The sequence below is a fragment of the Amblyomma mixtum genome, chromosome 6 (genome assembly GCF_055824585.1).
Source record: "Amblyomma mixtum isolate Tamu chromosome 6, ASM5582458v1, whole genome shotgun sequence".
In the NCBI taxonomy this organism is placed as follows: Eukaryota; Metazoa; Arthropoda; class Arachnida; order Ixodida; family Ixodidae; genus Amblyomma; species Amblyomma mixtum.
Window position 1 is genome coordinate 125951377 of NC_143017.1, and position 15901 is coordinate 125967277.

Sequence of the window (15901 nt, forward strand, 5' to 3'; positions counted from 1 at the left end):
AAATCTTAAGAAAACTAAAACATTTTCTGAGAGAGAACATTAATGCGAATTGGTTTATGCAAGATCCACTCGAACCATGCAGTATTTTTACGCTGAATATTCACAGGATTTCGTTATTGCGACCCATGGATTTTTTTAATGGTCTCTGCATTTTTCAACACTGTCATCTATACAAGTGCGCTGTATTAACACACGAGTGATATAAATACATGAGTTATCCTTCATTTTTGCACTAATTATGAACTAAAAATGTCAGCACATAACATACTTCACGTTTTGAGCTCACGAATAAAATAGAATGACATAAAACAAAGCGTAGTTGTAGAAGCAGTTTGTCTAAATATAATGTCTTCGTTCGCATGTAGCAATCTGTTTCCCTGACTGCTGTCGTTATATTATTTGGAAGTGCAGTATATAGCTGTATCACGTTGGTTTCATTTCATTTAGTTTACACTTAGTCTGTTACGAAAACTGCGACGTGCATATTCGTTTCTTTTGCTTCCCAATATTATTTATGTGCCGAAAGCCATAAACTCAGTAGCGACAAAAATAAAAGCAGCTTAGCTGTATGTTGTACAGAACACTACATGAGAAGAAACACAGGTGATGTAACTATGTTTCATAAACGTTGCCGCGTGTCTCGAAAATGTTTTCACGACGACTGCAGGGTTCGCGACACTCGAGAGGTATACGGTATCCGCGTTTTCGTAAAAAAAATATTGCGTCGCACACCTGGCGGTTAGTGAGAGCATTATTCAACTAAGCTGGATTATGGATGCTCTCAAGACTATGGCCATGGGGGTCATATGACCAATGTGGTCATTAATTGCGTTCATGTGTTCGGGGCATTAAAGCCATTGTACTCAGTTATTCGCCCGGTGCAGAGAGAAATGACGAAGTTTTCTTCACGAGTTGAGAAGCAGTACAGCTATAGAGCCACTTCTTCGCCCTGGGAGAGAGACAAATGGCTTGGAGTTTTTTTTAGGTTGCGTTTGTTTTTTTCCTTTGCTTCAACAAAAAAGTAAGTATCCGTTACAACTGCTAGTGCATCATCGACGCAGTGAGGTGGATAGCAGTCTTGCAACCAAGAACGATTTGAACTCCCGTATGCGGTGGAAGGCCCCAAGACCGCAGCTGTTATTGAAGTCGTCGAAGTCGGCGTCGAACAGCGCCCATCCCTGCATTTCATGGCGGTAAATTCCAAAGAACTTGTCTGCCTGCGGCGCAAGAAAGGACAGCATCCTCAGGCTACTGGTTGAAACCTGCCAAGTCGTGTTCAGGTTAAAATGTACAACGTGGTGAGGGGCGATGAAGATGAACAATTGTGTCGCATAAAAAGTAGAAAAAACACACCTGAGGAAGCGTGTTTTTTTTTTTTTTTTTTTTTTTGGGGGGGGGGGGTCATTTGCATATGCGTCTGTTCCTCTGGTGGTGTCTTTCAAGCAAGCATGCGCAAAATTTTTTCTACCCAGCTTTGTTGTCGCAGAGCAGTTTATAACCTTGCAGTAGTTTGTCGTGCTAGATCTCTTCAATCCCCTGAAGCATAAAGTACCTTAGCCTGCGCTAACTACGTGAGCTTGGCGCGAATAAATAATGTGCCAACGCAGGCACTCGTTTTCGAGTAGAAGCGCAGTACAGCTGGTGATCAGGCAGAGAGAAACAGGGTTTATTTATAAAGATTATGAGCGCAAGGAAAAAAATCACCATACCTGAATGAACTACTTCTGAATCGAAATATTTTTTTTCCTCTGCGATCGGAATTTTAGCACTCTATTATACCTTTGCAAACCCTCAGAAACAGGCGAAAAATAGAATCGAGTCTACCGTTAAGACAACCGTTAGGCACATCAACTCGATAGTCGAATACAGTAGAAGGTGGGTTGTTACAGCTTACAGTTGGGGTTAAGTAGCGATGCCGCGAAAACAAATTTCGAGCCGCACAAGCTTTTCATCTAGTATCCGTCTAATGTTCAGCTTTTGGGATGCCTGGTAGTATATTAGTACAACACTGATGGATAAAAAAAACGCTACCTATTTTACATAGAGGCATTCATGACTTGTTTGCGTAGAGCAGTTGAATAATATTCCGTATTAGCTGCTTAGTTTTCACTTGCCAGAGCTCCCCAGGAAGACAATATGCCAGCCCGAAATTATGCTCTTCGTACAGAGATATCGACATTGCATGCAGAAAGCTGTTAAGCAGCTAATCTTGTTGCGTCTAAGCGGTGAAGAGGTTCGGGGTCAGGTCAACGCTGTATTGCTCTGCCTGGTAATTCTCAGGCAGGAAAAAGCGTTGACCTGACCCTGAATCAGGCAGCAAAAAGGGTTCCGTGTGCTATCTAAAGCTCGAAATATGTTGACTTGTTTACGAATAAAAGGGAGGCTGCCAAAACTTTACGGCGAGCAATAGCGAAACAGTCATATGTCGGGCATGTGGCAGTGTCGCCGAAGGGTAGTTTTGACCTAAAGACAGGGACGTCCTTCCTGAGAACAACTCGTAGGTTACACCGCTTAAAATGCCTTGTCAAGAGAGGCTATTCAGCTTAGCAGCGTATACTGGCGCTTAAATCTTCGAATCAATACACTGCCTTAAGAAACCATTCAAAGGTAGCAGTAGAAATGTGCGAAAATTTGGCCACAAATATGCAACGAATGCCGGGAAATGGACATATTTCATGGGCGACTCACAAGACTTAGTCTGCACGTGTCTCTGCATCCGGCCGTCACTGTCTTGTTCTGCACAAACGTGGCTCTATTTTCAGCGGGAATGCTAAATATCATCATAATATTGCTAATTCGTACAAGTGACACAAACACATTTCGGCTATTTTTCTTATACTGGCCACAAGAAGACATTTATGATTGCTGCGGGCAGAAAACTACGCCAACAAATTTATAGTCATGGCACGAACTTCAAAGAAGGTACTTCCGTTTTGGCCAGGAGAAATAGTACAGCTGCTGTTAAGTTCTGGCCCACACTTTTTTTTTGGAAAGCGCCATTTGGCAAAAACTTAACTGTGTCAACAAAATGTTGGTCCGTGCAGGCTCCCGACTTGTATAACATGGCTGTCAAATACAAGTCAACACTCCGGACGCATAAATACAGTCACGGATAAGCATATACGCCAGTCTGATGGCGGAAACTAGAGTACCTGAATTTAGAATCGCAGTTGGAAAACAAACGTTTCGATGCCTACTCTCCGTTTCGTATCCAAGGAAACGAATTTTTATTTTCGCGGTGTTCCTTTTTGTGTTATGAAGTCACGAAGCTGGCATTGGCGCACGGCCTTACCACTTTGTTAAGTGAGAGAGCACAAGGTGGGATGATTGATTGCAACCATGCAAGGCTCTCTCTGATGTTCGAGTCAGCAGTGGGCGTTTTATGTGCTTTATTCCTAAAGTTCGTTGTCACCTTTTAATGGAGGGCCACCAAGGAGGACAGGCACTCTCAACCTCGATGACCGTACAGCACTATTGCTGCTATCGCCAACGCCGAGTTCATCTGAGTGAACAGGTTCGCACATCAGCAGTTTCCTTTAAAATGTTTAACCTGACTTCTTGCTGCCCGACCTCTGGTACTAGCACATGACAATATGAACCATATCGTGGTCATTTGAAGTATTCTCGAAACATTACTGGTTCTCTTTTTCTTCGGTTATCTAAAAGTTCACTTTCCTATCTATGTTCTCTGCGGCTGCTTAAAAAAATAAGAGGCTGACGCCTGCGTCCTGTAAACTGACTAACCTTTTGATCAAGCTCCTCTCAGTACAAAATGAAAATAAATTCATTTATTACTTGCACACGCGACGCTGCTTTGTAAATACCTGCCTATGCATGCCGCTTCAGGGAGCCTTATGCCTGAGAACATATTCTTGATACAGCGGATGCGAAGTCATTAGGCGCCCAGAATAGGCGTTGTGCCTCAGACAGGACTTATTTATTACTCACCTTAACTTTCATCGTTGCGGTATCTTCGAAAGTGATGGACGTATGGTCAGTTGAGCCAGCAATCCTGATCTTCCCAGGACCGGTGTAGTCGTGTGTATATTTTTTATTGCAATACTACGTGAGACAAAAAACAGTAAAAGTTGCGGCCACGATGCGCGATAAACTGTCACAGTCGCTTCATGAGAAAAAAAAATTGTTATTAGCTGCATGACAGACTTAGAAATTTAAACCAAGCTGCTATTAATACTCAGGTTGCTCAATAGACGGCTGTGCAGGTATTTTAGAGGTGGCTGCATCTCTTTCCATAAGGTTTGAAACATTTTATAGAGAACGCAATGAACACTATTTAAACTAGAGTAAAACAGCATTAACGTTATTGTCCAGCAAGTAGGTCTAAAATACAAATAAATTTTGCCTGAAAAATAAGTATTGGACATGGTCACCTCTGTAAAGGCCACTTCCTCGCCACCAGTAGCCGTGGAGAGCCGGTCGTCTTCAGTGGCATGTTCTCGGTGCGAGTACCTTCCCGCACCGAGGGTATAGGAAGCGAGGGTTGTGATATTGTCGCTGATATTCGCCGCCTTGAGATGCTCGGCCGTGGATTTCTGCGGTGATAGTTTTCCAGTTACGGTCGTCTGCTCCATCATTTCTCGAGGCCACTTTGCCCGAGAACCCTCTTATCAACATTACAACAAGATCGAAAAAATGAACGAGCCCGCTTCAAGGCAGCTTAACACTTTCTCCGTGTTTTTCTTTCTTTTTTTTCCATGTTGCACTGAATCCTTTTAGAATGTCTCTCCGTATTAGGCCGGCGTTAGTCAACGAGTCCTTCAGGTGGCTAAATTAGAGTTTCATGTTTTGAAATAATAAAAACCACACAGAACTGGCACGTACGTTCAGGTACTGTACAACACTGTAGTTACTGTCTACAACGCTGCATAGTGGAATCTTAACGCTTAGTTTTTCGTCCCGTAGACAGCAATCAATGCTGAAAGTTTTAATGTGCTAATATGTATGTTTTTAGTATTTATACAACCACAACCTTCACACAGTTTTGAAGTAAATGGGCTCATATGACTGGAGGTGCTTCAGCCATGTCAATTTCATAAGCGTCAAACACAGTCAGGTTGAATACGCTCCAGGAAAAGGACTCTGCCTACGCAACAAAGGTCGTGACCACTAACCGTTCTTCGTACCCACTCTTCGTAGAGTGCGCTACTCATAGTAATTGCTCCGACACTATAACCACTAGTAATTCTTCCAGCGCGTTACATCCTGCACGTATTTCATGTAATATGTGTATGTAACTACTGTACATTGTACCTTTGGCAGGCAGAACAAATTCGTTTCTTCTGTTTGAGAAAAATCGCATATAAAGGAACGCATAAGTAGAATATGTACACCCCCTGTCAAAAGTACACAGCCCAAGAGGTTTGATTCTGAGGCCTGCAGCATGGCTCGTTATGCATACTCAGCAACCGTGATCTCTCGAAAGAGGAAAGGCAATGCTTCCTCATTCCTCCCAAGGTTTGGACTGCTTGCTGCGACAGGGAGCCACGCTAAACAACTTCGAAACAAACCCCTTGGGCTGTATACTTTTGACGAGGGCTGTACATAAGCATTTTTTTGCGGCTGCACACCCATTCAAGTCGTTGACGAACTGAACTGCCTACCAGCGTGGCTTCATCCAGGCGACTTCCGTTGCTCATCCACGACGACCAGATTGTGCCGCTGATAGCAAGCCTCGACTGTGCCCAAGTTCTGACGTGCGTCAAAGAAATGAACATCGTGATGTCAAAGCTCCTGCAAAACAATTTTTCACAATCAATCAATCAATCAATCAATCAATCAATCAATCAATCAATCAATCAATCAATCAATCAATCAATCAATCAATCAATCAATCAATCAATCAATCAATCAATCAATCAATCAATCAATCAATCAATCAATCAATCAATCAATCAATCAATCAATCAACCAATCAATCAATCAATCAATCAGCATTTATGCTAAGAAAGTTCAGGATGGAAAACCACCAAAAATTACAGCCTTTCATCAGCAGTGCCTTGAGCTCAAAAGTGAGAGAAAGATCGTATTTTCGCGAGTTGAGCGTAAAGTACAGGGTCGTCCACTCTTAGTTAGAATGAAGCCGCCGCGGTGGCTCAGCGGCTATGGTGCTCGGCTGCTGACCCAAAAGACGCGGGTTCGATCCCGGCCGCGGCGGCTAGAATTTCTTTGGAGGAGAAATTCTAGAGGCCCGTGTACTGTGCGATGTCAGTGCTCGTTAAAGAACCCCAGGTGGTCGAAATTTCCGGAGCCCTCCACTACGGCGTCTCTCATAGCCTTAGTCGCTTTGGGACGTTAAACCCCATAAACCAAACCATCTTAGTTAGAATGCGCTAGCGCATGGCCGCGCTCTTCAGAGGGCCACCGCGTGCGACGCAGTCGCTCATCGCAGGAAAGTGGCGCAGGAGAAGGTGTACCTGGATGTGGTGCTTCGCGTCATCTGCCACTTAGCTTCGATGCGCGGCCGTGTCGGACGCAGTGGCCCTCCAAAGAGCACGGCCATGCGCTAGCGCATTCTAACTAAGAGTGGACGACCCTGTACACTTCATTGTGGGCTGTGCCAAAGCTGAAGACCGGCTCCACTGCAAGCGAGCGCGAGCCCATCCAGCAAAGAGTGCTGCGTAGAACTTACGCCGAGAGGTCCTCCATGACAGCGGGATGCCGGGACAGCTCGCGGTCGTCGTGGTAGCTGCGAAACGCAAGTCCAAGCACACGCTCTCTGCGTCGTCCCCTCTCTTCGGATGGTAGCCGCTGCTGGATATTTTTCAGAACCTATAGTGTGACGCCGGAAACAAGGTAAGGTCTTTAATCTGCCCTCCACTTCAAAGTTCGGAGGATGTAAGCGATTAATCTTTTTGAGAAAGCTCCAAACATCCTGCAAAAAGGCACATGCAAATACAAGGCGCGCGCATGATATTTGTGCATTCGCCTTTCCTGAAGTTTTCATCCTCCCGAAAGTTAAACTACTAATTCACACCCCTGAAAATATAAATGAAATTTTTACCATTTGCACGTTCCTCCGGAACAGCCGGAGCTGGGTGCGATGTTGGAATACTAAGCTCTAGCTCGTCGCTACATAAGCCACACTGCGGTCGCTTCACCTTTCCATTTTTACCTGTAATATAAACTGGCGTGGTAGATCACCAGGTAATGTGACAAGATCTTTCTTGACATTTGTAGAGGGGTTTAGATATGTAAAGTTGAAAGAATGGGGTCCTTCCAAATATCCGAGGACGCGACCGGGCTACATATGAAGGGCGTTTACAATGAACATATTTAAAATGAGTGTTCCTCATTCTTTCCAGAAGCTCCATGAGGGAGGAAACTGCCTTCAGATCTTGATTCCGTTCAAGCAACAACTGCAAATGAGTGCCAGTATCGACTATGCAAAGTAACCTGAAAGGCGGTACTACGGTACCAAGTGAAAGTTCTCATGAGACAAGCACTGCAACACGGATGGTGAAAAAATGCGTTCTCATTTAAACCCACTTCTTTGAACCATATCAAAGCGGGACTAATCAACTGGCTTATGCCATATGCTGTACTGATGAATAACCGGGAATAATTCGCAGCATTGGAATGAACTAGAGTTGCTAGTTATTTAAGCTTTACAGGAAGTTGCAGGGCCGTTCGGATTTGTCCCCGGCACGACCACGCATTTGCTTCAAAACAGGACGGCGTCTCGAAGCGCGTATAGCTCTGAAAACCCTGAGCGGTATTGATTCTAAATGAGGGACACGTTATAGGCAGCTCGCATTAATTTACTTCATCCAGTCGACGGCTTATGGAAGAAGCAGTTGTCAGCATGCGTAATGAAACACATCAAATATAACTCACTTCAAACAGGCGTTTTCCTTTTTCTTTTTCTTGCCTGTAGTCTTTAGAGTTCACCGACATCGTGAGAATTCCGAAGTGCTGGATATTTGCTTTCAGGAGCGATTGGATTTGCTCGGTCGCCTGGAGTGAATCCAGGTACTTGGTTGTGTTCTCGATTATCCTAGAGGCCGGGTATAAAAAAGGCACAATGTCATGAAATATTTCAAGAGACGAGCACTCTTCTATTTTTACAGCTGCTTGCAGGTCGATTCAGAGCTTTTTTTTTTTTTGTGACGTTTACAGTCTAAATCTTTTGGGGGCTGCTAGTTTAAGCATTGATGAGGAGTCGTGTGGTTTGTTACGTCTTTTATTGCCTCTTTCAGGAGAAAAAAACGACTGAAACATGTCAAAAATATGACAAAATGATTTGTTGTCCTCTCGTTACGAGATATTTTCCTGTTGTTTTGCAATGTTTTTCTGTAGTAATATAGTGTCCGTCTGCAGTAAATTTCTTTAGTCTATAGTTCTGTAGTACTTTTCTGTAATAGGTGCACAGTATTCTGTTGATACTACAAACATTGCGTTGTTATTACAAGTTCATGAGCAAAAACCCTGCAGAAAATCTTTTGTGACGATAGAAAATTTTCTGCTGTGTTTTTAGACTACGCTTTTGTAATGAACGTCACTCTATTACTAGTACTTTAACAGTGAGCGTCATTTAGGTTTCGAAATTGCCTTGAGACTTCCCAGCATGAATAAACAAACATAATGGCGGGCCATTTCAGTTGACGCTGGGGGTTGTTTTGAGAATGAACAAAAGATTACCATCTCTGAAGGCTGTAAGACTGATCTGTGTTTACGAGTAAATTATCTCTGCATAGACGGAGATGTGGGGCTCAATTTTTGAGGTTAATTTAAATCTCTTGCAACTAGAACAGTGTCGAATCCTCGATAAGGCGAAACGCAGACGTCGGATATGAGTGAGCGAAAATAACCTGCACCAGCTTTCAGAAGCTGAAGCCCAAGAAGGAGACGCACATATCCAACAGCGCCTCCTCCTTTATCCTCTGAACCTCGTGTCCTCTCGCTGCTGTGCGAGCCGCGTCAAATGTAACTGCAATAAACACCCGTCATATAAGGGCCCCGGAGAACGGAGCATTGCAATTACTGGAGAAGCAGCTTTCCAGCTCGCAAATGCAGCCCTACAACGCTTTCATTTATGCACAGTAAGCCGGCTATGGTCTGCAAGTTTTCGCATCAACGCAGTTCGAAATCAAAGCCATCTTCTGTTGATTTCCAACACTGCATGCACATGTAATAATCAGTTTGTGCCTCTAGGCCAGTCTTGCGCTTTTCTGACTGTATAGCGATCCACAAATGAGCTGTGTTATGCTCTTTTTCTTGATGACAAGGCGGTTCATTTTTTTTTGCGTCAATTATGTTTTAAAGCTTAAGTGAAGTTTGTGCATCATATTGTCGTCTATATTTCTTTCCATCCGTCGTTATTCCAAAATTTTTATCGGTGTTTCTATATGAACAATGAGAAGTGCTCCAGCAGAACACTAGTGCAACAGAACACTCATCGAGTGATAAGTGTTCCACCGGTGTACCAATGAGCGGTGTCTTACCGTTGCAGAAAAGAGATCCCGTAGCCAGTGAGCTTGGCGTCGGCTGCTGCACGCCTGAACGGGAACCAGACTTCGCGGTTGGCAGTGATGGCCTGCGAGCCGTTGGACCAGCGGCGCAGTTTGACCTCTGTGTAGAACAGCAGGTCACAGAGTCCGTCGGGAGGAATCTGAACGGCTATGGTATCCGCCTGGAGCTTGCCGACTGTGCAGAGCAGGGTGCTTCCCATAGGCAAAGCGATGCCTTCCAGTGGATCGGCCACGAGGTCGTCGGTGGTCGCTGGAGAGAGAGAGAGCGAAGGGAGAGAAAAACGAAGAGCAGCTTGCTTACGTGGTTGTAGATGCTGCTGAGCCAATATGCTGGACATGTTGGCTTATATTCAGGTTTGAGTGGAGGGAAAACGGGAGGAACATGGGAGAGAGGGAATAGATCCGGGTTTTCGCCCTATCCTAAGGGGAGAAAATGTGCTAGCGACAGCTACGCTACAAAGCCCCACTTCTCTATCCATCGTGCTCAGGAGTGTCCATTGGAAGACCCACTTGGCCAGGCGTACATGAATCAGGCGAACACTGAGTGCACAGGGAATGGAATGCAAGATAAATAGATGACTTACTCGCAAACACAGTGGCTTTAGTGATTCATCATTTTTCTCTCATTCTTAATGGCGCTGTGGTGGTATGTGGGCCATAGCTGCCTTATGCCTGCGAAAGACGCTGTAGAGGAGGGCTCTGGATTAATTTCGAACCCTTAGAATCTTATTACGTGCACTTACAACGCACAGCACACCGGAACTTTTTGCATTTCTCCTCCATCGAAATGTAGCCACCACGGCCGGGATTCGACCCCGGATTCTTGAGCTCAACAGCCGAACGCCATAGCCGCTAAGCACTCCGGTGGATCATTACTAACGTTCCTTGAATCAGAAGCCGTACTTTAATTTTTTTCGTTCTTGATTTTCTTCTTTCTTTTTTTTCGATACTCAGTCCTGTTGTGGTCATGCAGTGAATATACTGCACGGATGCATCTGGACAAAACATGTACACTATTGCGTCTCAGGGTTTCATTTAAGTGCATAAATTATTTTCGTTTCTTTCTCCTCATGCGAACTTGACAGTATTCTCATTGGCAGCTTGTGAAAACGCGATGGATTATTACATAATACGACGCAAACAGCGGATGTTAGAAACCCCAGGATAAATACTACTACCGGCAAGCGCAGGTTACCACTTGGATAAGTGCATGAGCTGAAGCCTACGGACTCGTTGTCAGATGCGGTTCGTTCAGTCATGGCAGCAAAGACATTAGGTCGCGCTTGCCACGCATTCAAGTGCTGCAGCACAGCATAAAAGATTCTATAGTTCAAGTGAGTTGCTAGGCAAAACAAATATATTTCCTCGCCGATGAAGTGGGGAGGTTATAAGAAGGGGCGGTGATATATTTGGCTGGACTTAATTATGGCTGCATTTGCGATACTTACAAGATTCGGCTGAAAAAAAAAATTGAATTAGTCACTTCAGTGGCGCGCGATCGATGCCGCATAACTCCCGCTCTTACTTGTTCGTTGTGTCAGCATGTTTGTGGTGGCATTTATCCAGAGAGTACTCTTGGTGTTGTCACCGACTTGGCGATCGCGTGTCGGGCCATGGGCGAGTTCATCGACCGCGGCCGTATCGCGTGGCCCCGCTGTAATGCAGATATAATAAAGAAAAAATCAGGCCCTAGATTCGTGAAACCTTTTTTGCGTTAGCACGCTTTACGAGTGGCCATCACGATTCAACTGTATCTACTTTAGCTAAGGCACGGAGTAAAATAGACAGGTGCGCCGACTCTGGCACGTCGCAATACATTCTGCAGGCGCGATTTTGCTTGACGAACGCCCAGCGCTCAGTTTTGCTCTGTAATCTCCCCCTCCTCTGTCCTTCGCTCGCCGACTCGACTTTTTGCACGCTCTCCCTCTTTCGCAACCCTCCTTGAAGACATAGCCATAATACCCGGGTTCGAACCCGACCGCACCGGCCGCGTTTCGACGGAGGAAAAACGTAAAAGGCGCCCGTGTGCTGTATGATGTCAGTGCACATTAAATATGCCGAAGAGGTGGAAATTATTCCGGAGCATTCCCACTAGGGCACCTCTTTCTCTCTTAGTTCTTTCACTCCCACCTTCCTCTCTTCCCTCGCGGTGCGGTTGAGGTGTCGACCGTGAAGTGAGAACGTTATTGCGCCTTTCATTTCCTCAAAAACAATTTTTTTCTTCTTGACATTACCTGGAGGGAAAGCTGGTGCGAACTGCTGCTCACGTGGAAGGAGCCATTGGAGTGGAGGTGGCAATGTTTATGTGTATTAGGTGTGGTGCCATTGAACTTCGACCCCAACATTATTACTCACACCTTGTGAAGCTGAGAAAGACGAAGATGGTGACCAGAAGAGTGACGAAAATGACTCCCAGGAGTATGATGCGTCGGTTTTGAACCTCCCTGCGAGGGGAGAAAAGGGATTTTAAATTTGGAAATTCTGTGGGCCTAAGCAGCACTGTCATCATCATTTATTGAACCCTTTAGGACCCTTTACACGGTATTACATAAGGGGGGGGGGGGGGGGGGCGACGAACATGGGACAGTGCATGGAACACAAAGTCAAAGGAGCTGAAACAAAAACAAAATCCAGTAAAACATTTTAAATATACAAAAAGCACAATAAATAAAATATCAATACAAAACAAAACAATACAATACAATACAATACAATACAATACAATCGAAATCCAGTTAAAGCAGATTCAAAGAATGCAATCAAATAGAGCAAGGGAAGTAGAAATAAGTTTTTCAGGTGCATCAAACCTGAATTATGAAAGTAAATTTAAATAATTTTAATGTTCAAAGTCAGAAAATAACAGCTCATTAAATTTGATTGTGGGGTGCTCCTCTGGAAATCGCTCCGGGTTAGTTAATAGCCACTATGGTCTGGAACGACCAAGGCTGGATTTGGGGAGCTTATGCAGACGACAGACGGTGCGTTAGCTGCTCGATGGCTGCTGAAAGCGGCTGCTCGGTCTCCTGGTGAAACTAGAGCAGCAACTCAACCGCCACTTTCTGTGCCAGGCAGGCCAAATTACAATTATTTTCCATAATGTTTTTTGGCCACAAGGAAGCCCTTTCAAGGCAGTTCAAGTGAGGACAGTTTGTGCGGAAAGCGGCGTGTGGTTGTACTTACTCTTCTTTGTCTGGAACACAGAGAAATATGCGCCCTATTCAACAAAGTAGTAAACTTTGATATGTAATGTACAACAATAATTTCCGGTTCGTAAAAATTGCATAAATTTTGGAAATGATAACGTACTTGCCGCATTGATGATGCCGTAGTTACAGCAATCTGAAATTTGAGCACGAAGGGTGATAATCAGTTCTATTTGTTAGCGGTACATGCGTCCTTCATTTGAATCCTTTCAAATGCTCAGTTTCTTCTGGCGGGATTTATGCGTGTTTTGCACAGCATATCGAACCGTCTGAAGTCACACGAAGTGAAAGTAATAGTGCAAGAATGAGAACCAAATTGATCTCTTGCAGGTGAGCTGTATTCGAACTCGCATCTGTGTCTCGTCTGCATGCGGACAGGAGTGTTTCATGGCTCAGTTTTTATCGCCATGTTTTCTGAAAAAATGCCCGAACTGTCACTGAACAATTCGGATAAGAGGTCATTTTTTTTCTACACAATAAATTTCTCCATCGATCCCTTCCGGAAGCCATTGTTTATAGACATGTGTCGTTTAGCTAAATTCCTCTACAGGAAATCATATTATTGAAAATCTTGACATGGTTATGTGGTATGCGAGTTCGTGTTATTTTGCGATTAGGTGGTTTCACAATTACAACGATCAACGATTACGAGATCCTAAATTTCACGTAGATACTGGTTGTTACTGGTCGGCAGCGGAAGAAACTAAAGATGGAAGTACACGTATACGTGTGTCGCGCTGGCAGGAAGATATCTATACCAGCTACAAAATTCTCGGAGAAAGAAAAGCGAAAGCTTATATACTCTCAATAAATTGTATGAAATGCCGATAGCTCCAAAAAGCAAGCCAACAAAAAAGTTCGATGTAATTTTGGCTGCTGGTATTTCAGGCGGTGTTCATAACATAGAGTGTTTCATGCTTTGCACACGGTTAGAGCTGATGCACTGCAGAAACGCGTATGTTTCTGTTTATATATAGGTTTGTGATGCGTCCTCTTTGTTAATTTTTTTTTCAGCCGCTGTCGGTTTCGCGCTTACAGATCGTGCTGTATATTTGCGGTACGGCCATCTAAATGCCATATCTTGTCTCTCACCTCCTAATACTTCTGATGACGAAGTAAATTCCCAGTGTGGAAATTTATTTCACGGCTTTCGGTTCAATATAAATGAAGCAGTGACGTCATCTGTTAGAGGAATATGAATTAAAAATAGCACATGCTTCCGTGCTGCTGATGTACACCTGCAATCAAAAGTTCATAGGACGCCATTTTAGCGCAAAGGCACGCCGCTTTGAATAGAGAAACGGCGCCCAAATATGCGTATGCTTAATCTACAGTGCACGTGTACCTCTCAGGAAAGGAGCCTGGATGCAAAGAAATTAAAGATTTTTTTCTGCATTCCATTAACTTTTGGCGGCGGGTTATTCATATTTCTACAGAAAATTGTACAATATTTTAAATAACTGCAGGCTTAATACTTACGCGGGCACCCTTGCGATTCCCGCTTCTCTATTCTTTCCGCCTATGAAAGCACGAGAAACATACAGAAAAGGTTCAGACCACGATATGTGTTTTTATGGGAAAACAAAAAAAAACAAGACTATGGGCTCTGAAATCTTTGATGACCACAGCTGCATCTGTAAGGCCTCATCTGAATTAACATCGGTTGCATGGGCGGAGTGGGTGAGAGAACAAACGCGCGTTAATGATATCCTTGTTGAAACCAAGAGGAAGAAGTGGGCTTGGGCAGGGCATGTAATGCGAAGGCAAGATAACCGCTGGTCCTTAAGGGTAACAGAGTGGATTCCAAGAGAAGGCAAACGTAGCAGGGGGCGGCAGAAAGTTAGGTGGGCGGATGAGATTAAGAAATTTGCGGGAATACGGTGGCCGCGGCTGGCGCAGGACAGGGTTAATTGGAGAGGCCTGGGAGAGGCCTTTGCCCTGCAGTGGGCGTAGTCAGGCTGATGATGATGATGATGATGGATGGGAAAAGCAATATCCGAACAGTGTGTACACATTGGCGTTTAGTGAAAGTTTTGTTATTTTCGATGCATTTGGCTGTATACGGGCCAAGCCGGAAGTACTATGGCAATAGAAATGTACGTTACATTCTCGTACGTCATTTAAAACCCGATGAAAAAATTGATAGACGATTACAGTATGCAGCAATGAAAAATTTGAGCGCAGCTCTCCACACGCCTCCTGCCACCGTTGGCAGGAGCGTGAAGGAATGGGCAAGTGGAAGGACAACCTCCCAGTTGTCCATTCCTCTGATCTCGCCGTGGTAGGTGGCATTTCGCTCTGCTACCGCCTGACAACGGGTCACCTGTCACACGCCATACCATGCCACCTGCCAGATGGCGTGTCATGGCCTGTGGAAGGTGCAGAAAACGCGGAAGGCAGGAAGGGGCGAAATTTGAGCGTAGCTCTTGAGCGCACGCCACCTGCCAGCATGTTACGCTGCTAGCCACCCTTCGGGATCTTCCCGTGGCAGCCACCTTCCTGGTGGCGTTTCGCAGTGCTACTTGCACAAACGGCTGCGCCGACGATGCCGACGACGACGAGGAATGCGGGAACGGCAGGCTAAGAGCTGCGCTCTAAAACTGTGTTAACTAAATATTATGCCTCGCAGTGCATGAAAAGTTATAGGCGAGAAGCGATACATCGACTGTGGTCGTTCTGGGCAGTTCAAAATAGTTTTTTTTTATTGTGATAGCACTAAAAGCATCATCGATAAAAAATGAGTCATTGATCATAAAGTTCGCCCATTGGCTGGAGAGAAGTGTCGTCACCAGACTTGAACTGGCGCCACTTCAGATAAAGTCATTAACAGCTTCTAATGTTGTTGTATTCCCAACATGTAAAGTTATTATTTGTTCTCACATGTACACGATAGGATTTCCTCCAGAGATATATAATGTAATTCTTTATAATAGCGTTTGAATGATATAAGCGGTGAGTAATTATGAAGTCTCTTCCACTGCAGGAATAGAGCGATCTAAGTAGCACTTAAAGGTGAAAAGTGAACAATGGTTATTGAGCACTATTTTCGCACGATACCTTTATGAGACGTGTAATCACGCCTTTCAGATTACGGCATCTCGCAATCAGCAATCAGCTGTAAGGCTTTCTTAGAAAGGACACCACGAGCGAGTAGCGCGTGAAGTTCTGGCAGATGAATGCAAGGAATGATGGGAAATGGAAAGGATGCAA

General features: G+C 44.5%; 1 protein-coding gene across 2 annotated transcripts; it reads right to left on the reverse strand.

Moving 5' to 3' along the window:
- Window positions 1-886: 886 nt before the first annotated feature.
- On the reverse strand, window positions 887-12928 carry LOC149340296 (uncharacterized). 2 transcript variants are annotated; one of them, XM_089550723.1, is made up of 10 exons: window positions 12795-12928; window positions 11844-11932; window positions 11014-11142; window positions 9462-9738; window positions 7855-8014; window positions 6650-6771; window positions 5622-5751; window positions 4392-4553; window positions 3949-4062; window positions 887-1217 (listed from the first exon to the last, which is right to left on the reverse strand). In XM_089550723.1, exons 3-10 carry the CDS (start codon window positions 11030-11032, stop codon window positions 1050-1052), a joined length of 1152 nt encoding a protein of 383 aa, XP_089406849.1. In that variant the 5' UTR covers window positions 11033-11142; window positions 11844-11932; window positions 12795-12928; the 3' UTR covers window positions 887-1049. The 2 variants fall into 2 exon arrangements, with proteins under 2 accessions (XP_089406849.1, XP_089406848.1); XM_089550722.1 differs by having other exon boundaries at window positions 6650-6789.
- Window positions 12929-15901: the final 2973 nt, after the last annotated feature.